The sequence below is a fragment of the Schistocerca piceifrons genome, chromosome 3 (assembly GCF_021461385.2).
Source record: "Schistocerca piceifrons isolate TAMUIC-IGC-003096 chromosome 3, iqSchPice1.1, whole genome shotgun sequence".
In the NCBI taxonomy this organism is placed as follows: domain Eukaryota; kingdom Metazoa; phylum Arthropoda; class Insecta; order Orthoptera; family Acrididae; genus Schistocerca; species Schistocerca piceifrons.
The window spans coordinates 285,408,113-285,435,528 of record NC_060140.1 but is presented as its reverse complement, the minus strand read 5'-3'; the positions used below and the strand labels follow the sequence as shown (position 1 = coordinate 285,435,528).

The 27,416-nt window shown below is 38.0% G+C and overlaps 1 protein-coding gene across 1 annotated transcript in view; it reads left to right on the top strand.

The window, feature by feature from the left end:
- LOC124788203 (ABC transporter G family member 20) overlaps window positions 1–27,416 on the top strand; it is a 395,732-nt gene that overhangs the window by 355,404 nt on the left and 12,912 nt on the right. The window contains exons 7-12 of the mRNA XM_047255380.1: window positions 782–949; window positions 5,811–5,942; window positions 9,331–9,479; window positions 13,051–13,261; window positions 16,536–16,713; window positions 16,838–16,953. Of these exons, the coding sequence (XP_047111336.1) occupies window positions 782–949; window positions 5,811–5,942; window positions 9,331–9,479; window positions 13,051–13,261; window positions 16,536–16,713; window positions 16,838–16,953 (954 nt within the window). The remainder of the gene's footprint in view (window positions 1–781; window positions 950–5,810; window positions 5,943–9,330; window positions 9,480–13,050; window positions 13,262–16,535; window positions 16,714–16,837; window positions 16,954–27,416) is intronic.

The following is a 27,416-nucleotide window of genomic DNA, read 5'->3' as shown; positions in this document are numbered from 1 at the left end:
GTCAGTGTCTGGAATGCGCTACCTTACTCAACAAGATCTATTGACTGCGAACATCTACTTAGTATTAAAGAATTAGTTTCTGAAACACTATGTTTGAAGTAAGAAGGAGAATTGTGAAAAGTAAGAAAACTGGAGAAAAAGGAAAAAAGGGTGGATCTGAATTCTGGTTATATAGAATAATGCTGAAAGATAATTGGACTTAAGAAGTGGAGAATGAAAAGGCTTTGGACAGAGGAACAAAATGTATTTGGAAATGAAAATGGGAGCTAGAGCCCGAGGCATCTACTGAGGTAGTTTGATTATGGTGCTAGCTGCAGAGGGGGAAAATCGTACAGAATGTCACCACTACAATATGTAGCACAGACTACAAGGACTTGATCCATTAGTTCCTCTCTCTTCTATTTTACCAATTTCATAGTTACCACAATGTCTGTCACTCCCTTCCTCATTGGAGTACTAGAGCAACAACACATGTAGGAAAGTCTTGTGGCATTTGGAAAATAGCAGGGAAGTACCTGGCAGATAACAGCTTGTGTTAGTCTTTTAGGCATCCTCATGTGGCCCAGTTGGCAGAGCATTACCCACAAAGAATGAAGATCTATTGTCTCAGGCCCAGTCTGAAAACTAGTTCTGATCTGTCAGAAGTTTCACTGTAGCATACTTCTTTTTAGAGTTAAAAGTGCATTGTGGAGATAGTATGCTCCCTTCTCTGCCCCAGAATGTAACAAAGTCAGTTTAGGATATTTTCTGCTGATGTAATTCTTGATTTGTTGTTGTACAGATTGGGCTGATGAGAAGTGGACACCTGCTAGCAGAGGAGTCTCCACATGTGCTGCTGTCCATGTATGGCTGCCAGTCTTTGGAGGAGGTCTTCCTCAAGCTCAGTCGTCGCCAGGGCAATGGTGCCAATGGCTCTGATAACCTCAACATCTCCAATAACATATCACTGGTGAGTGAAGTAAAACTTATACATTGCTGTTGTAGTGCAATTTTTGTGCATTTCACATTACACCTTATTGGACCTGCATGAGTCTACCAACAGCAAAAGGCCTGCCTCCCCCCCCCCCCCCCTTGTGTGCGTGCGCGCGCTCGTGTATGTGTGTGTGTGTGTGTGTGTGTGTGTGTGTGTGTGAGTGTGTTATACATATGTCACAGCCACGGACATGCATCAGTGCTTGCTAAACACATGTGAAATGTTGTATCAAAGTAAGAATGGCTAGATAGTGGCTTTTGCCTTCCCATGCTGGGAAAGAGAACTTGAGCAACAAGAAACGTTCCATGTGTTCTTTCTGAGGTGCATCGTTTTGCAATGAGCAGAAAGTTCATACAATTGATAGTAGGACTCAGAGAACTCTAGAAATTTTAAATTGCAGGGATACTAAGGCATTTCAAGAAAAATATACCACCATTACGTGTCATAAGGAATGGTGTAAGAATTAAAAGGGATGATCAGTTAATCCAAAAATAGAGATATGATTCATATAGGAGTAGAGACAAAATTGGAAACCATTATAGATAAGCAGTACTAGAAACTGTGTATGCACAGAAAGGATTTACAACTAGATAAAATACATTTTGCCACTAAATTGATAAGTATCATAAAGAAATAAATGCTTTCTACCAACATGCCTCAATTTTGTCCTATTTCCCATTTGCTAGCATTTGAGATCTACCACATAACTTACACTGAAGTATACAGGGTGTAAAGGCTATAAGTGCAGATATTTCTGTTGGTGACTGAGGACAGTGTACTGAACAATATTACATGAGTTTTTACATAATTTCTGGACTAATAATTACAGCCATTACAAGTTGTATGTTTTTAGGTTGCTTAGTATCTCCATGTACATGTGACCCCTGGGTAGCATGTTAGATGTTGAAGTGTGGATATGTGGATGCAAAACAGTTAATAGGTACTGGCAGGCATAGTCCACTTATTGGTTCACAACGATAAGACTGTTTGGTGCACAGAAAAAACAAAACAGCCAAGACACTGATTTGCACTTATACCTCTCTCTCTGTCTCTCTCTCCTTCTCTCTCTCTCTCTCTCTCTCTCTCCCTCTCTCTCTCCCTCTCTCCCTCCCTCCCTCCCTCCCTCCCTCCCTCCCTCCCTCCATCCCTCTGTGTGACTGTGTGGTGTGTGTGTGTGTGTGTGTGTGTGTGTGTGTGTGTATAGAAACACACAGAATGTGTGACTTGACACACGGAATGTGTAATTGTGTAATTCATTAAGAAAGTTAAAAGATACTTAATATGAATATGTGCAGAACAAGTGAGGATGGCCTCCACAGAAAACCAAGAGCACAGGACAGGATTACGGAAAGTGATAGTTATGCTGACACAATGAAGTCAGGGAACTTCATAATCCTGTTAAGGAAACTTGTGGTGGAATATAAATAATTTTGGAGTAAAGGAGATGACACACTGAACAGTAAAAGCATTTAGTTGTGAACAAGCACACAATAAAGATTGAAAACTTGCTAGCTTTTGGACAAATTAGAGAACACACACACACACACACACACACACACACACACACACACACACACACACACAGACCACACATCCACACACACATACAAAGATACACACTGTGCAAGTGCATTGTGTGTACAGCTGGCACAATGTAGCTATGCGCGTGTGTGTGTGTGTGTGTGTGTGTGTGTGTGTGTGTGTGTGTGTGTGTGTGTTCTCAAGCTTGTTAAAAAGATTTATCCTAAAGGTAACAACTTTCCATTACTTTTTATGTGCCTATCAGTGACTCAGCACTTTAAATATTCTGATGATTGGTCTCCTTTACTACTAAATTATTTATGAGCTTCATAATTATTTGTGTTGCAACATCTTGTGAGCCGTTTTTCATGTTACATAAAGTGGGCAAGTGAATGGAATACAGAAAAAGTCTATGGTCAACTTTTGATTGAAGAAAAACTGTGACTATGTTGGTTAGTGTCATCAGTATGTTAGCCAGATTTTGGTCACAAATATATATTGAGGTGTTCTGGGCATTGTGTTACTGCATTATTTTCTGAAGCACATGTTGCTGGATAGAGATAAACCTCTCAAAGAGCAGTAGGGTGCAGAATTACAAATGGTCCATTTCAAGTTATTCAAATACCATGAATTAGAACCAATCTTATTTACCATCTGTGTATCATAAGTAAAGGCATCAACAGTCTGAAAGTGTTAATGGCATATTATTTTTATGATCTGAAGACTAACACACAACCAGTTATGGACAGACTTACTGTTAAACGCAGCATTCAACTCACAGAATGAAATTGGGACTGTTCACCTACATCAAGTACAGAAAGAAGTAAAATGCAAGTTAAATTCGAGAATAAAATCTTTGAGCAACCAGGGATCAAGTTCTAAAGTTTAGTCTCACATTAATTCACTGGGCCACCAATCCAAAGAGCTATCAGTTGTAGCCTGACATTCAAGATCTACACGACAAGAAACTTTGTTGCCACTGGAGGAAAAATAACATTATGATTTGATTGTGATGAAGAAAAAGTTAATACTGCTGACAATGATTATAATGTTGCAAACAATGGCACTAATGTATTTATTCACAAAATAAATACAACATACTTCATTATTTACTTTGTGAAAACACTAATGGCATGGCACTGGCTGACTGTTGTGCTATAAACATAAATACACTCATTGTTTAGAACCCTCTCAACACTGTCAATATATGTATACCACATTCCAGCAGACCTACATTCATTCATATTACAATCAAATTACAATAACAAAGCTTAAATAGTTACATTAAATATTTCTTTAAAGTTTACAAAGATTTAGTAAAAATGTCTGCTGAATCCTGTTCTCAGTCTACTTCACAAATGTCTGTAAGTCCATTTGTGTAATATTCATTCAGAAAATGGCACTGTACTTCAATATACTTTGAATTTTTGCTGACACAACAATATGTAGCAAAACTAACTGCCTGTGAGTCATCTTTGGATACTTTAATGGGCGTGTCAGACTTTGCATCAAAAACGTTCAAAATATCTAGATTTAGTCTCATGCCAGTGCCTCTTGCCATACTGCATATTTTGACCACTTAACCCATTGTTACTGCTATGCAGATTATTTTGCCCACATTGCCAACTGCCATGACCACTTCCTTGGTGATGTCCAACACATGTACATAAAACTCTACTTGTTTCTAACCTGCAACAGACCATCTTGAAATGTCCCAGTTTGCCATATTTGTAGTTCACACTGGTTTTCTTTTCAGCATGAAATGCATTGGATTTTATGCCTTCATGGATTTTATGCCTTCACTTTCATCCTTGTCTTTTAATTGCGTCATTTGAATTTTACTTTTAACATATGTGCCTGATCTTCTTTCAAAATATCAACCAAGTCCTTGATATAGCTCAAAGACTCTGGCAAGGTTCTCAATATATAGTTTAGCTTCCGCTGATCTATCACTTTTGTGCCAGCTAATTTTAATTTATTCACTGTTTTACAAAAATTATGAAGAATGTTGCCTTGTCTCTATAGTCTCTTAACCTCAGTTCGTCCAACTTGTTTCTGCAAACAATTTGCAATGTTGTCAATTCCTTCAAGTATAATTCATCAAACTTTTCATTTTCTCAAACACAGTTTCTGTATCACTCACAAACTCCATCTGCTTTTTGGAAATTGCTCCATATGTAGCTCATTGCAGACAGATTGTTTTCATTCCAAGTACCTACATCTTCAGTATTCATTTTTGTTCTTGGTGACACTGTATATAATTTCTTCATTTTCAGATAGTTTTCCATTAGCCTTTTCCAGTTCCCATAGCTCACTCCATCACACACTGTAACCCCAATGTCAGCTGTGTCCAGTTTCACAAAACACACTTTTTCCAATAAAATACAATGTACATCAATATTTAAATATTGAACACTCTCACACTGCAGAACTGACTAACTGTTGCACACTCATTGCTGAGAACCCTAGTGACACTGTCGATGTAAATGTACCACATTCGAACAGCTAGGAAAACAATGAAACCCAATAAAACATAAAGTGTATTTGGAAGCTTGGCCTGTATCTGTATCAGCCAAATATTTATTCTACCGACTACTTGTAGAATAAAACTGTTTGTAAAACAAATGCCATTCCTGTTAAAGACAAATATAACACCCAACAGACTTTCTTACTTGCTATATTAATATGAAAAGTTATGAATATCCTTTCAGACAATGTGTTAAGGAACATGAAATGAAATAGTATTAAATAATAGTTACATTAATAACAATTTAATCCGTGAATTGTGCAATGAATAAATAAGAAAATATTTATATGAATATATAAATATATTGTACATATGAAAGAAAAGACACCACACTTTCATATGATTGATTCATCTTGATGGGCAATGGATCCATCTTCTTCAGCACAGATGCACAAGTATGTCTGACCTGCTGCAGGAATTTCAGAGGAGGGAGCATGGAAGAAATGGGCAGGGATTGGGGATAGACCACACGAGATGGAAAAGTAGATTGGCTATGAGGCTTGCCAAAATAGTCCACACAGTTGCAATGACAATATGTTCCAGATGACACACTGTTTAACGCACCTGCCTAGTAAGCAGGAGATCCTGGGTTGAATCCTCGTCCAGTACACATTTTCACTCATTGCCACTGATTTTGCACAATGTTCCAATGCAGCTGACATCAGTAATCCCTTTCCTTTCTTTCTCCTCACCTCCACCTTCAATTTACATGCAATATGTATATGTTTCTTATTTATTACACCTGATTTAAAAGAGGGATTTCATGTAATCCTACTGATTAAATTGCAGGCATCTCTTCACTGGGGAAAGAAAGATGGGCCAGTGTATGTGACAGAAGAAAGTGGAGTTGTTGGACTGAACTTCCACCAGTCAAAAGAAGTACTCATTCAAGATACAAGCAATGGCGTTGGATATCATGAGGTGAGAAAATATATGTATGATGATTTAACATTTGTAGGCAATACCTTCTTTTGTAAACTAAATACATTCTTTCCAATTATAAACAGCTTTCATGCTACTTTATAATGAGCTGAAATGGTGAACAAATAGTATCCAAACATATTTTTCCTAATGCTGTACATAGTTTATAAACAAATACAAATTCAGACATGATTTTTACTCTTGGTGTAACATTTCCAGTGTTGATTTTATCCACTGAACTAGGAATGTGTGTTGGCCTTAAATTTGAATCCAAGCAGTTGCATTTCTTAATCAACTTCCTAAAACTTAGAGGTCAAAATTATATAGGCGACAAAGGATATTAAAATGAGTGTTTGAGGAACCCATGGCCAGAAATGAATATTTCAGGCAGCACCGATGATGAATGAGCTATATGTGTGATACATGTGTTCATAACTTGCTACAGCATTGAAAGGCCCTACCCTGGAAAACAATAATTGATTATCTGTGATGCACCCAGGTTGGAGCGTTTCTTCTGCTATTATGTAAACTTTTTGGCTTATGAAAGTGAAGAGGAACTTGTTGGAAGGATCCTAGAAGTATTTCTCTTTGTACAACAAACAACAGGGGTATTTGTCAGGATGAGGGAAAATTTTAAGTGCTATCGCAATGGATGCGTCATCTTGAACTGTTACTATGAATGTAAGTTGTTGGAATGTGGTATAACTTGTTTATGTTAGTATAAAAAAACTAAATAACAACAGTGTGGGAAACTGAATTACAGAAAGGCACAATGAAATGACTGTCAAACAAAACTTTTGCCCAAACAGGCCTTCACCAGAATTAGGTAAAATACACACACACACACACACACACACACACACACAAATGCAATTTACACACACATTACCACAGTCTCTGACTGCCAAGGTCAGACTCTGGTCTTGGAAGACAGGGACTGTGGTCATATTTATGTGAGCTGTGTGTGTGTGTGTGTGTGTGTGTGTGTGTGTGTGTGTGTGTGTGTGTGTGTGTGTGTTGTCTAATTATGATGAAGGCCTGTTTGGCTGGAAGCAATGTTTGACAGTCTTTTTGTTGTGCCTATCTGCACTCAGCATCTCCGCTATATGCTGAGTAGCAACTATCATTTCCATAATATTGTCATTATTCCATCCTGTATTTTCCATTGTTTAGCAATATAGAAAGAATAGAGTGCTACTCACTGCATAGAGGAGGTGTTGAGACACAGATGGGCATGAAGAAAGACTGCTAAAATATTAAGCTTTCAGTCTTCCAAAATAGAAAACACAAACACATTCACAGAAGCGCAGCTCAGCCACACATGGCCACTGCAGCTCAACTGCGACTGCATCTGACATGAGCCAGCAATCTGGTGGGGCGGATGCTTGTGGGTAAACAGGTGGCATGGGGTAAGGAAAGGAAGGGATAGTACAGTAGGACTGGGGAAAGATGCTCTGCTGACTGTGTGAACACGCAGGAATGTGGTGGGCACAGGACACGGCTGGGTTGGGAGGCTATGCTGGGAGAACGGAGAGGGGGGGGGGGGGGGCAGAAGCAGGAATGTGATCTATGAACTAAACTGCAACCACTGTGCTGCTATCTATGTGAGCATAATGACTTGTTAGCTGTCTGTTTGCAAGAATGGTCACAACTAACCTTTGGCCAAGAGAAAACTGAACCACCTTGTTGTTGAATATTCTACCTAACACAATATGCTTCTCTTTACTGACTGTTTCACAGCCTGCACCATCTGGATTCCTGCCAACATCAGATTTTTTTAATTGCATAGATGTGAAATTTCACAGCAGCATATCCCCTAGTCATCCCGACCTCCACCTTCCCTAGTCCCTATCCTCCACATATCTGTCTCTTTCCCTGGTCCCACACCAGCAATACACACAGCTTCTATCTCACAAATTCAGCTACTAGTCTTTTCCCCTCCGTGTTATCCCCCCCCTCCCTCCCTCCTCCTTTGCCTACAGAAGCACAGCCTCCCAACACTGCATCTAGAGACACTGTTCTGCCCCCAACATATCTCTGCATACTTTCACAGGCTGCACAGCATCTTCCCCTGCACCTAACCTTCTATGTCTCCCCTTCCCCATACCAGGCCTCCTCATTACCTCTATCGCCCACCCAAGTAGACTGCTGTTCATGACAGACACAGTTGAAGTCAGACACCAGTTCCCGGAGACAGCGGCCATGTTTGTGTGAGTGCTGCTTGGTTGAATGCCTGTGTCTTTTCTGTATTGGAAAAGGATTTTGTCTGAAAGCTTAATATTTTAACAGTATTTTTCATTATACCTGTCTGTGACTGTGGTGAGTAGCAATATATCCTTTTCATATTGCTGTTATTCCATCTTGCACTTTGTGTTGATAGAATAATAATAATAATAATAATAATAATAACAATAATGATGATGGTGGTGGTGGTGGTAATTCCTGATCATTCATTCCTTATTTCAAATTACTCAATTTAGTATAATTTAGACCCTAAACATTAGGGATAACCTGTAGATTTCTACAATTTCAGACAGCAACACTGATCCTGCAAACAGATTCATTCATACAGGTTTGTGTTACAGAACAACCCAGTTAAAAGAGCACACCCTATGAAAGACACTTTAACCATGTCACACAAAATTAGAGGAAAAGTCTTTTGTAAAAGGAATTAAAACATATTTACTACATTAAGAATTGTTATTGTGGTAACATGTGCGAATATTTTTTAACATTTTGATAATTGGTACTAGGGTGTGGAGTGCATATCTCTAGAAATGTTTCCAGAGAAGGTTGAGATTTCTTTCATTCTAAGTCCTTACATGAAACTCCCTAGCCTGAAATCATCTGCTCCTACATCAATGCTCCCCATGTGCTGTAAGTAAGGAACAAGTGTTGGCAAAGGCCAGGTAAAATGCTACCTCCATTGGCCCACAGTTTACCAAAGGCAAAGGTTAAGGGTTCTGTCTCTATGTTATCCAGTAACCACCCTCAGCACTCCAGTAATTTTCTCACCAAATTACACCCTTTTAACCAGAAAAAAATTGTGTAAGGTATTTGTTGAAATAAATTTCTTGGTCAACTATACATTTGAGAACCTTATACTAGGTTTGTATTAAAGCTTATGGTCCTTTGGTTTGAACTTTATAGTGTTAAATTAATGGGATACAGAAGTCCACTGACATATCAGATAGATAAACTTTCATGTCCTGCAAAAGAGCGATGGTGGTATACTTTTTATAAATAATGGAAAAATGGTTTGTGTTGAAGTTACATTTTATGGTTTATTTCATTTTGATTCTTTAGAGTAATGTTAATCCTGAATGTGAATGTTTTAAATGTCAGGTGAATGATGAGTGCTCATGCCAACTATTATTTTTATTTTCAGATGAATGGTGGCACCAAAGCCATGGGAAGTACCACAGCAGTTGACTGTGATGATTGTGGTGATTGTTCTAATTGTGGAAACCTGACAACGAGAGGCAAGATGAGAGCTCTTTTACAAAAGAATTTCTTACGGATGTGGCGAAATGTTGGGTATGGCTCACATTACTCATTACTTCCTTTCTCTCTGCCTTCCCCTTCTGTGTGTGCATAAATTCCCTAAATGTTTAGCATCAGCAGTAGTAGTAGGTTTACTCATCTGTGGATCACTTTTACAAGGATACTGAACATATCACAACATTAAAGTTTAAGAACAAAAAGCATAATTAATATAACACTATTACAAATCTAGTTTAACAATGATGGGATATGTAGTCAGTTGTGGCCTTATAATAGGAACAATTCTGGAATTTGCCTGCAACATTTTAGGAAAATGACAGAAAAAATTAGGATGGCTAGATGGGAATTACAGCCCTCATCTACCCAAATGCTACATTTTATTTCCAATGCATACAGCTTGAGGAGAAGTAATCAGCGTCATTTTTGCTGGCTATTTTAGTTAATACCAACAGGATTCCCTTAGTGTTCAAATTTTTTCTACTTCAGGTTTTTAATTTTCAGGTTCAGTCTAACATTATTGGTTTATGAAGAAAAAATCTTTCTTTTTTAAGATTTTGTAGCTTTATTTCCCAACACATTGGACACACTGGATTAATATTATGGAACTGCAGTTTAATTTTGTTAAATTAAAGAGTTGGAACTCATTTCATATTGATGTTGTTGTTGTTGTTGTTGTTGTGGTCTTCAGTCCAGAGACTGGTTTGATGCAGCTCTCTGTGCTGCGCTATCCTGTGCAAGCTTCTTCATCTCCCAGTACGTACTGCAACCTACATCCTTCTGAATCTGCTTAGTGTATTCATCTCATGGTCTTCCTCTATGATTTTTATCCTCCTCGCTGCTCTCCAGAACTAAATTGGTGGCCTCATATTGATAATACCAGAAAAATATAATGTGCATAATGAAATATGCTCACATTTTAGGTATCCAGATACTCTATCTTCAAAGTAATTGAACTGAAACTACCAATATTGTTCGACATACAATATGCCTTCTATACTTCCTGTCAAATTAGTTGTTGAGCAAAACACATTCTCTTGCGAAAACAGTTAAATGAAAAGAGGTAATATTAGAATTGTACACTCTCTTGGATAAATTCCTGTGGATGCCCATCTAATGTACAATACATTTTGTTTGTACATTCTAACACTACAATTATTTCATAATACAAGGTGTACAACTTTGCTTCCACCATTTTTTCCCCAACATCTGAGGCTTTAATGAAACAAATTGGTTACACATGTATCATTCAACTCCTGTGTCAAAAAAATTGTTAATCTTTTGAAGCAATCCACGAATCGATCCAATTTGCAACTTCTTCATGAGATTAGAAGTGTTGGTCAGCCAGGCTATGCGCCATTGAGCTAAACAGGTGATAGTCAGAGGGAGCAATGTCTGGAGAATATGGTGGGTGGGGTAGGACTTCCCATTTTAATGTTTCCGTTTTGACCTCTTTTGCAACTTGGGGCCGAGCGTTGTTGTGCTGCAAAGTCACTTTATCATGCCTATCGCTGTATTGTGGTTGTTTGTCTTTTAATGCTGTGCTCGAATGCCTTAACTGCATTCGATAATGAGCACCTGTGATTGTGTCACTTGGTTTTAACACCTCATAGTATATGACACTGATCTGGTCCCACCAAATGCAAAGCATGATCTTGGAGCTGCGAATATTTGATTTGGCCTTGGATGTGGAGGCATGGCTAGGATATCCCCATGATTTTTTGCATTTAGAGTTATCATAATGAACCCATTTTTCATCCCTGGTCACAATGCGATGCAGAAATCCCTTCCATTTTTGCCTCTGAAGCAACTGTTCACAAACACACAAACCCCATTCAACGTCTCTTGGTTTCAGCTCACACGGGACCCAAGTTCCTTCTTTCTGGATCATGCCCACAGCCTTGAGACATTTTGAAATGGCTTGCTGTGTCACTCCCACTAATCATGCCAATTCTTCTTGAGTTTGACATGAGTCTTCACTCAACAATGTCTCCAATTCTGCATCTTTGAAAACATTCTCTCTTCCACTACTATGCTCATCTATGACATTAAAATCACCATTCTTGAAGTGTTGAAACCACTCATGATATGTTCTTTCACTAAAAGCATTCTTACCATATGTACTTGAGAGCATTTGATGAGACTCAGCCACTGTTTTCTTCATATTGAAACAAAACAGTAACACCTCCTGCAAATGACAAGAATTAGGCTCGTAAACTGACATTTTCAATAAAGAACAACTTTATGATGCAGACACAAATCGACTAATGTTTGAATGAGGTTATGTTGACCGAGGTCCAAGCTACCTGCCTGATGTCTGCAATCTGTTTCTTTCGACCGCTACTTACTGTTGTCACCACCTATCGGCAAACGGGGAAACAAAGTTGTGCACCTTGTACAAAAAGCTTGTGAAACACTGTTCACTAATTTCACAACATTTATGACTGTATAGACACATTTATAAATGTGAAAAGCTAGTGATACATTCTTCATCCATTTTTCAATTCAGTCCCTGCACAAAATACACACACAGTCAACTGATGTTCTGGATCATAATGATGATATCTGGTTTCTGCTTTTTGTACCACAATTTCCAATACAATATTATTCATCATTTTCTTATTTATTAAGCTTCTCTCCAGCTTAGATATAGACTCACACACAATCGCCATCTCCAGCATCTAGCAGCATCTGCAGCTCCAGTTGACAGTCGTGTGTGTATGCGGTGTGCTTGCTTGTGTGTGTGAATAGTGTGTGTCTCTCTTTTACTGATGAAGACTATGGATGAAAGTTTATGCAAATGTTTGTTAATTGTGATGGTCTGCAGCTTGATGTTTCTTCTTTGTCATAAGTAGCAATGCGTCTTTTTCTACATTTTTGATATTATAATTATTACCTGGATTTTCCATTGTTTGATATTTCCTATCTCTTACTTTCTCCTAGTAATTTTTCTAAAAACTAGATACTCAATTCTGGGTTCTTCACAAATGGTTGCTAACTTTCTTTTTAGGTTGAAATTGTATGTACCTTTTTATTTGATAATGTGACTGGCCAGTTCCATATGAGTACTATGGGACATCATAACTATTGCTTATATTTTTTAAAAGTGTATTAAATCATTTCAATACAGTAAAAAGTTTCTGCCTGTTGTTATCAATTAATGTTTATGAATACAGTGAATTTTATTTAAGTGTATAGGCTTCTGTAGCTCTTACAAACCTGATTGAAATCTCTTTGTGGAAAATTAAATACAGATTACAAAACAAAAGCCAAAACTTGCGGTGAGAATGATGGAGGGGGATGCTGCAAGATGGCACAAAATAAAGTTTTGTTTTGTAAATCTTGCCTTATTTTGCAGTAAGTGGCCCAGTACACAAAATAATTATATTCAAATTGTATTTTATTGATTTCTGTTTATTTTGCTGTACATGCCCCAGTACACAAAATAATTTTATCCACATTGTATTTCATTGATTTCTTTTACACTAATTTAAAAGCAACTGAATTATATGGTATACATTAAAATAAGAAATTAATGGAGTCATTAGTTTAAAATAAGCTAGATGCAATTATTGTTTTATAATGATACCAATAATTTGTGTTGCAGGGTAATGCTGTTCATTTTTGCACTGCCGGTGATGCAAGTTATTCTCTTCTGTCTTGCCATTGGTAGAGATCCTGTTGGTCTCCATTTGGCCATTGTAAACCATGAGATGAATTTTTCAAATGTTGAAGACTGTCCTGTTGATGGAAACTGCAGTGTTTCCAACCTAGGTTGTCGTTATCTCAAGCATTTAAAATCAGACACTATAATAAAGGTAAATGAGAATCTTTCATAGATATGTGAGCAAGACATGAGCATACATCTTCTAATAACATACTGATAAATGTGGAATCATATGCCTCTCTAAAAGTTAAGGATAATCAAAGAACAATAGCATAGTTCTTAGAAAGAATATCAGAAGGGTTGCAGAACAAGATAAGGCTTAGCCACAAGAAATTCAGTATACTACAACAGTGTCCAAAATGTATAATTAAGTATTTTGTTATTTAAAGATGGTGTTAAGTGCACAAGTGAGTAATATTAATGTGACTAAAAGCTATAATTATGTTGTAAAAAACAGTGTTTGCAGTGGTTGTATATGTGAAATGAAGAGGAAAATGTAGAATCAAAAAGTCTTCTGCTAGTTGTTAATATTCTGAGGTAATGCATCACTTATCTTAAAAATAAAAGAAATAGACATTTCAAGAAATATCTAAAGCTGTTTACCAGGTCTAAATGTGATTTTTTTTAAAAAAAAAAACCAAATGATCCAGCAGAATGCATGTGCACAATTGGTTACAGCATGACAATAAAAAATAAAGGCCCAAAGTGTGTAAACAGTTCCCAGTTCCCAGTGAGAATAATGCCCCAAAGTGTGTAAATGATTCAAATATACTTCACAGCAAAAACAACAACCAAAACTATCCAAACAATTGAAACACTCTTCCTATCTCTCTAGAAATTCCAAAAAATTATTAGCAAAATGCCATACTCTCAACAAAATTAAATGAATATTTTTGCAGATTGAATTTTGATTCATATATGAAGAGAGCATTCATTCATAGACCAGTCTTGATGATGCAAATTCTACAATATAGGGACTTGTCTTTTCAGTGGCGTGCAAATATTTTAGTATGTGTAGCATACAAAATAACTGCTTCAAGCCTCTGGAGAACTGTTAGGGAGCAGCAACCTATGAAGTAGATTTCTGCTCTATTGGCTAGTGTCTTATATGCACTGAATATTATCATGCAGTTGAGGTTACATGTTGATCCCATAGTGAAGTGATTACTTGTGGTGGAACAAGTACTTACCTAAAACAAACAATTTCTGTTCCTCAGAATCACTCCAAAAGTCTTGAAGTGATACTTTGTAGTACATTCTAAGCTACAGAGAACGCAGTATGTCCCTAACCTGCTTTGAGGTATCCAAGTAGTCTATCTTGCAAAGTGCTGTCCAAATGGCTTCTTTATACCATTATAAATGTTGTAAAGACACTATTGCACACAAGAAAAGTGCAAATACTACTTATACGTTATGAATCCAAGGACTGGATTTCCAAACACTCTCTCTCTCTCTCTCTCCATCTCTTTCTCTCTCTCTCTCTCTCTCTCTCTCTCTCTCTCTCTCTCTCTCTCTCTCTCTGTGTGTGTGTGTGTGTGTGTGTGTGTGTGTGTGTGTGTTGTGTGTGTGTGTGTGTGTGTGTGTGTGTGTGTGTGTGTGTGTGTGTACATACCAAGTGAGTTGGTGCAGTAGTCAGCACACTGGACTTGCATTCAAGAGAGTGTTGGTTGAAGGGCACAACTGCTTTCCATCCTTGTAATCTGAGGTTGTGCTTCATCTGTCTCCTTCCTTTATCCAATCATATACCTCTTCAAATATTCTTCTCTGTGATATATTAATTCCACTCTATTGTTCCTAAAACTGTATGTAAACTGCTTGTGTAAAAAGAAAAAAATCTGTTGATAAAACTTTAAAGTTGACAAAGAGAAAGTATTTGCTTTCAGGAGCTTCAAGTCACACTACTACTTACAGAAATATGTAAAAAAGATAATAACACTTCTGCCTTTCCAAGCCACTGTTCTTTTTTCTGCAAGGAAACAGGACCTAGTTGGGAGGTTGGACAGAGGGTTGTGAACAGGTTTTTAAGTTAAATTGTAAGAAAAACTAATTTTAAGCCATTTACCAGATGCACTGGAAAAGGGTTTCTGACAAATTATGTAAAAAACTACTATCTGTATGTTACTTATTATTTTATTAGTGTGACTTCCTTCAGTTGTAGCTTATTAATTTTATAGTAAAACTTTACTGAATTTTTACATTTAATGAAGAGAGTAGCTGCCCACATGTTTACATTTAGAGCTTGTTCTCAGACCCTGCTACAAACTGAAATCTTTTTCAAGATCAGATTAGTTATGCATGACATTTTCTTTGGATCCCACCATATCTGAAAACTTTGAGGTTACACCTAACATCAGCTTCAAACTTGTGATGTCAACAGTAGTGGTCTAATATGTTGTTCTGAAGTGAACACACTCCTTTACTTTGTGCTTGATGCTGAAACTTCCATCACAATAACACACTGCAGTTCATCTGTCAATAAAATTTTAATCTCATTATAATTCCATCACAATATTCCAATCTTCATTGCATAGTGGTTAGCATTGTAACTTACTGAATAGGAGTTTAGGAGTTATTGGATGTGAGTTTAAGAGATAAACTTTGTCATTCTGCAACCTGTGAATAGTAATTGCAACAGCCAGCTGAGCCTCAGAAAATCAACACAGAGACTGTGAGAATAAAGAAAGACAAATACTGATATGCAAGACATTCAACTAGCATCTAGTTGAAAGACTTTTGCCAGCTTGTGGGTAATGTGGCCTGTACACACATGTATGTTCTTTTTTTGGGAAAGTGGGGGGGGGGGGGGGGGGGTTGTGAGAGAAGGTTGGGGTGTGGACGGGATACTGAATGTGTTTCTTCATTTACGCACACCTGTGTTTTGTAGGCTGTCAGGTTTTAAAAATACTAGGTTAAATCCCACTATTGCTGTCGTTTGCAAATCACGTTTCAATCAGGTCTGTCACTGTATTAGTTATTTTGGAATAAGGTATTTATTTTAAAAGCTTTCTTGCTGTTTTGTTAGAAAATTCACGTGGTTCACTGTGCATCACCTTTGTCATCTGTACTTCCATATGACAAAATCCCGTGAGTCACTTTTTATTTCTGCCTTGACCTGTTCGATCCTCAAGAAGATGAACACTTCCCAACTGCATGTGAGAAAATTATGCTATTAATATTAAGTATTTGATACTGCCAGTGATACTCGTATAAATCCAACTATTCTAACTATAATGAAAGCTGTTATTTTGTTACAACCCTTCTTATTTAAAATTTTAGCCATATCTGAATCATCAAACTTAAACAAACTTTTGAAAACAAGTACAAATAGTGAGTTTTTTAAACTTATAACTAATGTATAATAATAAAATAAGATCAGTAATTATGACATGATAAAACACAGTCTAATAGTTTCATTCATTTTACAGGATTATTATCCTGATCCGCAAAGTGCTGTTAATGCAGTGAAAAATGGAGATGCGTGGGGTGCTCTTTATTTCACTGAGAACTTCACTGATGCCCTTGTTGCAAGGATGGGCTTAGGCCGTCTTGCAGATGAGGAGACATTAGATCAGAGTGAAATACATGTATGGCTTGACATGTCCAGTAAGTACAAAATACAGATCAACCTGTGTGTGTGTGTGTGTGTGTGTGTGTGTGATTTATTCAACATTATTCTCATATAAATGAAACACTTCCAACTGTTGTAATATATTTTTGGCAATTCCAGATCAGCAGATTGGACTGATGCTAAACAGAGACTTACAGTTTGCTTACAGAGACTTTGCCAAGGATCTGTTGACAGCTTGTGGAGAAAATCCTAAACTAGCTGATGTTCCCATTCAGGTAATATATATCCTACATAAGTTCAGTTTCTTTTTCAAACTTATGTTGCATAAAAGTGAAGTTTATTTTATGCTTCAGATATGTTATTGAATGTTACAACTTTCTCAAACCATTCTGACACTTTCGACTTGTACATTTATAGTTGAAATGTAACTTCTAGTGTCTTAGGCAATGTAAAGTGCCTTTCTGCAATATGCTGTTGAACAAAAACAAGCAAAACAACACAGTATTATTGATGTGTTTGAATCAAAAATTTGTCAGGAAAAACATTGTAAATTTTGTTGTTACAAGAAGCAACATTTGAATCATTCATTGATTTTTTCACTCATCAAGTTGTGTAAATCCCATGACAAAGCAGAGCCTTCAGGAATGTGAATTGGGCAATTTACATTTTAACAGGCAGAAGCAGCCATTGTAGTTTACATCTGAAATGAATACTGACAACTAACATAATCACAACCAATGTAGACACATTGTTAACTAGGGAATTTCTTTTAGATTACTTGTTTTAATGTATTGGAAATAAGGAGCCCCAACTCACAAGTGATGGAGAAGGAAAGTGGAATGTGTGTACGTGTGTGTTTGCACTTTACTCTGGATTACTCTCATGTAAATGAAACACTTCCAACTGTTATAATATATTTTTCGCAGTTCCATATCAGCAGATAGCCTCACAATAATAAATGAATAAACTTGTGTCTGACTAGCTTCCTATGATAGCACCCAGTAAGAACCTCTGTCTAGAATTACAGGTGAAGATTAGCTAACAGTCTCAAAGCTGAAAGAGAAATTGGACTTCCAATGGGCAGAGGCTGTGGAAGAGCCGTCAAAAAATATCAGGCTGGTGGCTACCAAAGGTAACAGTTCCCCATGCCATGAGCAGTCAGCCTGAATTCAACTTTTGGTGCTACCAGTCTCAGTCATTAACTGACAACCACAAACCATCCAACAAATATTCCTCGTTAGCTCATGGGATGGAGCACACAGTCTAATCAAGATTACTCAAGGAGGTCAGTCTGGTATTGATGAAGACAATACAAGCAAGCCTTAAGATTCTGAAGATCTAGCTGAGAAGCATGTGTTGGAATCAAAAACGATTAAAGTTAAAAGGATTTTTAGAATGGGAACCAGATGCATACAGACAATAACCAAGACAGTAAACTTGAACAAGTAAGACACAAGATGAAAGAGTGCAGCGTTGGGATACTAGCCTTGCAAATACAAGTTACAGGGAAGAAGATACAATGAGGTTGGAAGGCTATATAGTGCTGAAGGAAAACTAGAAAACAAAATGGGGGAAAAAAAACACACAATTATATGCCAGAATGAGATTTTCACTCTGCAGCGGAGTGTGCACTGACATGAAACTTCCTGGCAGATTAAAACTGTGTGCCCGACCGAGACTTGAACTTGGGACCTTTGCCTTTCGCGGGCAAGTGCTCTACCATCTGAGCTACCGAAGCACGACTCACGCCCGGTACTCACAGCTTTACTTCTGCCAGTATCTCGTCTCCTACCTTCCACCTCCTACCTCCTACCTTGCCAGGAAGTTTCATGTCAGCGCACACTCCACTGCAGAGTGAAAATCTCATTCTGGAAACATCCTCCAGGCTGTGGCTAAGCCATGTCTCCGCAGTATCCTTTCTTTCAGGAGTGCTAGTTCTGCAAGGTTCGCAGGAGAGCTTCTGTAAAGTTTGGAAGGTAGGAGACGAGATACTGGCAGAAGTAAAGCTGTGAGTACCAGGCGTGAGTCGTGCTTTGGTAGTTCAGATGGTAGAGCACTTGCCCGCGGAAGGCAAAGGTCCCGAGTTCGAGTCTCGGTCAGGCACACAGTTTTAATCTGCCAGGAAGTTTCAACACAATTATATGCTTTGATATATTTGGACAGCATAATTAAAGTGAAGTCTGAGTCAAAGAGGCTATCACCACTCACTTTCCAAGCAGGGAACAAATAGTATAGAAAACTAACAGACATGCACTAACTAATGACAAGAACAGGAAAGACCCCAAAACTGGGAGTGAATTTTTTGGAGAGACTAGATGATGGACTGAGAAGCATACCACATAGACAAGTGAGGACACTTGCCAATGATTATAATGCACAGATGGCAAGAGAGTAACAACATATGGGAATAACAGGGGAGTGCCAAGCAAATTTAACAAGAAATGAAAGTGGAGAAAGGTTGAGTGAACTATGATGAGAGCACAAAATGAGAGCATTGATAACACAAATAAGAAGCAAACTCAGTAATGGAAAGGCATGGGAAAGCCCATTCATCTGTATTGAGGAATCCCGTATTTACTGTGTAGCAATCAGACAAATAAACACTAAATGGATCATAAACATTATGATCAAGAATAAGCAAATAGAATTTGATCATTATCTCAAAGAAGTCTATTGTCATTGGATTCCAAACAGAATTAGGCAGCTGCAGTTGTACAGAACAACCAGAAACACCAAGACGCACAAATTAATATGTAATCAGGACAAATGTGAGAAGGGAATTGAAATTACTATGAAAGGGAAACATGAAAGGGTAAGCAGGCTAAAGTGTAGGGAAACAAAGAAAAGAAAAAGAAACACTGATATCAGAACAAGGACTGTGATGAAACAGTAGAGAACTGCAGGAAAGTCTGAAGAGACTGGAGCAACAAGAATAGCCTGGAATATTCAATTTTGTACTTACAATGAACAAGAAAGTGGCCACAATAACAAAATGAACAAGATAACAGGATGAAGCAAGAACTGGATGATGCTTGGGGAAATCTTAGGAAAAACAACTGTAGAATCTTTTTGGGAATTGCAAAAGATTCTCGCTGGATATGTGGGCAGAGAGCTGTTTATGAGACAATAAAGAGGATCTGACCAGTAGTGAAAAGGAGAACTTCAGAATACTTGCAAAGTATTTTTGTGGTCTGCTGATTTGTAAACAACCTGAAGGCAAACTGGAAAAGGATTTAACATAGAACAAAAACAGTCACAACTTCCAAGTAAGATGAGGTTGCACAGGCTATAAGTGACATCTATAATAATAACAGAAATGGAGACAATGAGTCAGTAACTGATGTGAGGAGGCAAAATGGTGGTAGACAACACAATCAACATTACCTACCTTATTTGGAGGACAAAGAAGTTACCAGAAGGATGAAATAATGTAATCATAGTGCCAATACATAAGACAGACAGAGGGGAGAAATGCAAGCTGTAAACACTGCCTACACCACACATGATTCTCATGAGGCAAGCATGATATGAAACAAACAGGCCAAAGTGTCTCCCTGAAAGCATGGGTGACACATGGAAGTAACAATCATTTACATAATTTTATGCAGTTGAAACTGAAATTCTGTTGCTACAAATTACAAAACATTAACATGCAGTACTTTCTTGATAACTCTGATCCCTCTATCTCCCACAACACTGCCAAATTACATTTCTCTAACAACCTGTTTAAGTTAAAAACATTTCCTGACAGTTCAGGAAATGCATCTTAAAATCACCAAAAGCTATTACAGTAATAATTTGTATAATTTCCAATTGTTATTTTTAACCAGCTTCCATCTTAAATCATTATCTAAACAACAAATATTATCAACATGTGAGAATGGCATATTTACATCAAAAGTAGAGGCAAAACACAGGAGTTCACTGTCTCAAGCATCATGGTTTCAAAATATTGCTCAGGTTCTTGAACAACTTATGGTGTCCATTGTATAGCATAAAAGTGGCGTGACGAGCACTGCTAGGACATGTTTATACAGTACACTAAAATTGTTGATTGACAGTGTTGTTGGATGTCCAGAGGAATATCATGCCACAATCTGTCCAACTGGCATGTTAAAGCATCAAATGTTCTCCACTGAGAAGAGATTCAGCAACCTTGCTGGCCAAAGAAGGGTTTTGCAAACACAAAGACAAGCAGTAGAAAGTCTAGCTGTGTGTGCGCAGGCATCATCTTGCTGAAATGTAAGTCCAAGTTGGCTCAACATGGACAACAACAAAAGGGGGGGGGAGGGTTTAATATGATTGATGTACCACTTTGCAGACTACTAAACAAAGATCTGAGGAAAAGACTGGCCAAATGTTACATCTGGAGTGTTTCACTGTGTGGTGCGGAGACCTGGACTTTGAGGAAGGAAGATGAAAGAAGATTGGAGGTGCTAGAGATGTGGGTATGGAGAGGAATGGAAAAAGTGAAATGGAAAGACTGAGTAAGGAATGAAGAAGTATTAAGAATAGTTGGAGAAGAAATAAACATGCTGAAAGTCATCAGAAAGAGAAAATGGAACTGTATTGGACAGTGTTTGAGGAGGGTCTGTTTATTGAAGGAAGGAATAGAAGAAATGGTGGAGGGAAAAAGGGGAAGAGGAAAAAGAAGATATCAAAAGCTGGACAATATCAATGGAGACAATTATTCAGAAATGGAAAGACTGGCTATGGACAGACAAAAGTGGAAGATGCTTAACCCATGACAAGACCAGCTGTAATGCAGATTAACATACTACTACTACTATTACTACTACTACTACTACTACCACTACCACCACTGTGCTATAAGGATATGACAATCAAAAGGGTCCTGTTATGAAAAGAAATGGCACCCCAGACTATTGCCCCTCATTGCCAGACTGTATGGCAAGAAACACTCAGGTTGGTATTCCACTGCTGTCCAGGACTTCTCCAGAGACATCTTCACTGGTCATCAGGGCTCAGTTCAAAGTGGGGCTCATCACTGAAGAAAATTCTACTCCAGTCAATGAGATTCAAAGCTGAACACATTCCTGGAGACACAATAGTGGGATACTAACTTAACTGTCACTTGCCATATAGCCAGATAACCAGGAGCAATAGTCTGGGTTACCATTTATTTTCATAGCAGAACCTCCCATGGCACCTTTACAGCACAGTGGTACATCAACAATATTCTATGCCTTGTTCTGTTGCCCTTAATTGAAGGCCATCCTGGGCTTACATTTCAGTAGGATAATGCTCACCTGCAGATGGCAAGAGTTTCTACAGCTTGTCTTCATGCTTGCCAAACCCTACTTTGGCCAGGAAGATCACCAGATCTCTCCCAATTGAAAATGTTTGGAGTATTATGGGCAGGGCCCTACAACCAGGAGGAGGAAATTAGTGTTTAACATCCCGTCAACAACGAGGTCATTAGAGACGGAGCGCAAGCTTGGGTGAGGGAAGGATGAGGAAGGAAATCGGCTGTGCCCTTTCAAAGGAACCATCCCAGCATTTGCCTGAAGCAATTTAGGGAAATCACGCAAAACCTAAATCAGGATGGCTGGAGATGGGATTGAACCGACGTCCTCCCGAATGCGAGTCCAGTGTGCTAACCACTGCGCCACCTCGCTCGGCCCTACAACCAGCTCAGGATTTTAATGATATATGATGCATCTCATTGTACCAATTGTTAGGGGTCCTACTGGTTCCATTCACACATGGAGCATGGGAAGAATGTTTGTTTAAATGCCTCTTTGTGTGCTGTAATTACTCTAATCTTTCCCTCATGACCTCTTTGTGAGTAATAAGTAGGAGGTTGTGGCATATTCCTAATATCATCATTTAAAGGCAGTTCTTGGAACTTAGTAAATAGGTTGTCTCATGATAGTTTATATCTATCTTCGAGAGTCTTTCAGTTCAGGTTCTTCATCATCTCTGTGACACTCTCCCTTAGGTCAACACTTGTGCTGCCCTTCTCGGTACATGTTCGACATCTGCTGTTAATCCTGTTTGGTACAGATCCCATACATTTGAGAAATACTCCAGAATGAGTCAGATGAGTGCCTTGTAAGCAATCTCTTTTGCAGACCGATTGCAGTTTCCCAGTATTCTGGCAATAAACTGAGGTTTACCACCTGCTTCACCCATGAGTGAGCCATGTGTTATTCTATTTCATATTCCTACAAAATGTTATATCCAGGTACTTGTAGGCATTGGCTGATTCCATCTGTGACTTGTTGATGTTATAGTCATATGATACTTCATTTCTTCATTTTGTGAAGTACAAAATTTTACATTTCTGAATATTTAAAGCAAGTTGCCCAACTTTGCAGCACCTTGAAATCTTATCAAGACTTGACTGAATATTTATGCAGTTTTTTCAGCAGTGATTCACTATAGATAACTGTGTCAACTGCAAGTAGTATGAGGTTACTATTAATATTCTCCACAAAATCATTAATATACAAAATGAACAGCAAGGATCCCAACAAATTTCTGTGGGGCATACTCAAAGTTAATCCTACATCTGACAATAACTCTCCATCCAGGATAAACTGCTGCATCATCTCTGTCAAAGAATCCTCAGTCGAGACAAAATTTTTTTCTTGAACCTCATATGATCATACTTTTGACAAGAAGTGTAGACATGCCACTGAGTCAAATGCTTTTTGATAAGAAATACTGCATCTACTTGATTACCTTCATCCAAAGCTTTCAGTACGTTATGTGAGAAAAGTGTGAGTTGCGTTTCACATGATCAGTGTTTCTGGAATCCATGCTGGTTGCCATGGAGGAGGTTATTCTGTTCAAGATAACTCATTATGTTTTAGCCCAGAATATGTTCAACAAATTGATGTAATGGATATTGGACAGTAGTTTTGTGGATCACTTCTACTACCTTTGCTGTAAATGTGTGTGATCTGTGCTTTCTTCCGGCAACTGCATACAGTTTTTTGTTTGAGGTATCTGTGACAGATTACAGTTAGAGTGGCAAACTCAACTGCAAATTCAATATAGAATCTGATAGGGTTTCCATTGGACCCTGAAGCTTCCTTCATTTTAGCTGTTTCTCAACACTACTGACCGTAACACTTTTTTCACTCATCTTTCCAGTGGTACAAGGATTTAATTGCGACATTTTCTCCTGGATTTTTCTTTGTAAAGGAACGTTTGAAAAGGGAGTTGAGTATTTCAGTTTTTCTATCCTCAATTTCAGTTCTTGCTTCATTCGTAAGTGACTGTACACTAACATCAGGTGCCACTGAACAACCTTTACATATGAGCAGAAGTTCTTTAGGTTTTGTGAAAGATGATTTGACAATATTCTGTGATGGTAGTTACTGAAGGCTCCACATACTGCTCTCTTGACAGCTGGATGCTTTTCATTCAGCATCTCTCTATCTATAGCCCTATGCTTTGTTTCACACCTATTAAGCAGTAGTCTCTGTTTCTTTAAGATTCTTTACAATGACTCTACACCATGGAACTATTATACTACATGCATATCAATCCAGTGTGTGGTCAACTTTTTTTAACCTGAGCCATAGGTCATCTACATGCTCCTGTCCTGTGCTGAAAATTTCAAGTTCCTCATTGAGGTGTGACACTATTGCTTTCTGATCTAGTTTATTGAACATCTGTATCATTCTACTTGTTTTAGTTGTCCTTTGTACTCTAGTAATCATTGTGCCAAAACTGCACTGTGGTCACTGATACCTGTTTTGATGTGGACACACTCAAACATACCAGGTTTACTTATTGCCATTAGATCTCATATATTCCCATCATGAGTAGGGTTCCAAACTATTTGTTCTAGGTAGTTTTCAGAGAAGGCATTTACTGATGTTTCATGGGATGTCTTGTCACACCCACCACTATCAAAAGTATAATTTTCCCAGTTGATGTTTGGATGATTTAAGTCTCCACTGATGATTACTGTATGAGTGGGAAACTTACATACTACCAAACTGAGAAGTTCTCTAAAATTTTCAGTTACTATAGGAGGTGTGTCAGGTGGGCAACAGAAGGATCCAGTTACCATTTTATGCCCACCCCTGATACTGAGTCATCCCCAAACAATCTGGCATTCAGCTTCAATTTTTGTCTTGGTGGATTTGAGTTTCTTGACTACTGCGACAGACATATACCCTCCATTTCCCATTAGCCTATCCTTTCTATAAACACTTAAATTCTCCCCAAAAATCTAACTGTTGCCAATTTCAGATTCTAATCAACTTTCTGTACTTAACATCATGTGAGATTCAGTGCTTTTCAGGAGTTGTTTGATCTCAGGCACTTTGTTGTGAATGTTTCAGCAGTTAAACTACTAGGCTATTAATATTTTCATCTCTGTGGGGCATTCTTTTGGGCCTTATACCTCGCAGTCTCCTGCAGCTGCCATGTTGCCTAGTCTAAAACACCCTTGTGTCCATCCCACACACAGAGTCATGTACCTGCTTATCAGCCTCTGATTTTTAGTGCTCACCTGACCCTTTAGGGGTGTCCTACAGTTCTCAACCTCACAGCACAAGTCCAGAATTTCACAGCCTAGCTAGTCACAGAACCTTCAAAGTTCAGTCCTTCCACTCGACTCACAACTAGGAGTCCATGATCAGTTCTGGAGACAATGCTGCAAACTGCAAGCTTTGTTGAAACTCTATGCACAAGGCTAGTCTTCTCAACCTTTTCTGCCAGTCTCAGGAATGATCCAGGTATGACCTTGAAGACCAGACAACAGGCATTCACCCCCATGTGCACCACAATCTGTAGTTGGTTGCACCCTGTTCCCTCAGTGTCTGCTGGAACAGACTCTTCAACATGTTGAATGAGTCTCCCAGGCATACACCCTGAGTGACCCTGGTGTTCCACCCTGTCTTAGTGGCCATTTCCCTAAGCGGTACCATTATTCACCATACATTTGAACTGCTGGCCATCAATAGGCCCTATCCTTTTGCATTTTCTTCCTCTTGACGTGGGACAAAGCAGGTTTCCCCAAAAGAGGCGACGTGAGCCCCACTGGCTCAATTTCAGTTTCAGTGAAAGACACCTCAAATGGTTTGGTTAGGGGGATTGGTAGATTAGATTAGATTAGATTAGATTAGTACTTGTTCCATAGATCATGAATACAACATTTTGTAATGATGTGGAACATGTCAGGTTCATAAAAGGTGTCCATACAAGATACTACATTACACAAAATATTACATGACACTTAATATTTGTAATTTTTTTTTTTTTTTTTTTTTTTTTTTTTTTGTAGGGGGGTTGGGGAAATTACCCACTTACTATATCCAAAAATTCATCTAATGAGTAGAAGGAGTTGCCATGAAGAAATTCTTTTAATTTTCTTTTAAATGCTATATGGCTATCTGCCAGACTTTTGATGCTATTAGGTAAGTGACCAAAGACTTCTGTGGCAGCATAATTTACCCCCTTCTGAGCCAAAGTTAGATTTAACCTTGAGTAGTGAAGATCATCCTTTCTCCTAGTGTTGTAGCCATGTACACTGCTATTACTTTTGAATTCGTTCGGATTATTAATAACAAATTTCGTAAGTGAATATACATATTGTGAGGCTACAGTGAAGATCTCTAGCTCTTTAAATAAGTGTCTGCAGGATGATCTTGGATGAGCTCCAGCAATTATTCTGATTACGCGCTTTTGTGCAATGAACACTCTTTTACTCAACGATGAGTTACGCCAGAATATGATGCCATACGAAAGCAGAGAATGAAAATAGGTGTAGTAAGTTAATTTACTCAGATGCATATCACCAAAATTTGCAATGACCCTAATAGCATAAGTAGATGAACTCAAATGTTTCAGCAGATCCTCAGTGTGTTTTTTCCGGTTCAACCCCTCATCAATGCATACACCTAGAAATTTTGGATATACTACCTTAGTTACCGATTTCTGATTGAAGTCTATATTTATTAATGGTGTTATTCCATTTACTGTGTGGAACTGTATATACTGCATTTTGTCAAAGTTTAATGAGAACCTCTTTGCAGAGAACCACTTAATGATTTTCTGAAAAACATCGTTTACAATTTCACCAGCTAATTCTTGTCTGTTGGGTGTGATAGCTATACTTGTATCATCAGCAAAAAGTACCAGCTTTGCATCTTCGTGAATATAGAATGGCACGTCATTAATATATATTAAGAACAGCAGAGGACCCAAGACCAAACCTTGTGGCACCCCATCCTTGATTGTTCCCCAGTTTGAGAAATCACCAGTTTTTTGCATATTATGTGAACTGCTTATTTCAGCTTTCTGCACTCTTCCAGTTAGGTATGATTTAAACCATTTGAGCACTGTTCCATTAATACCACAGTACTTAAGCTTATCTAGAAGTATTCCATGATTTACACAATCAAATGCCTTTGATAGATCACAAAAAATCCCAACGGGTGACTTCCGGTTACTCAGAGCATTTAATATTTCATTAGTGAAAGTATATACAGCATTTTCTGTTGAAAAACCCTTCTGGAAACCAAACTGACATTTTGTTAAAACTTTATTTTTACAAAGGTGTGAAGATACTCCACAATACATTACTTTTTCAAGAATTTTGGATAAGGCAGTCAGAAGAGAGATTGGGCAGTAGTTGTTGACTTCAGATGTATCCCCTTTTTTATGCAGTGGTTTAACAATGTCATACTTCAGTCTATCTGGAAAAATACCCTGCTTCAGAGAGCTATTACATATGTGGCTAAGAATCCCACTT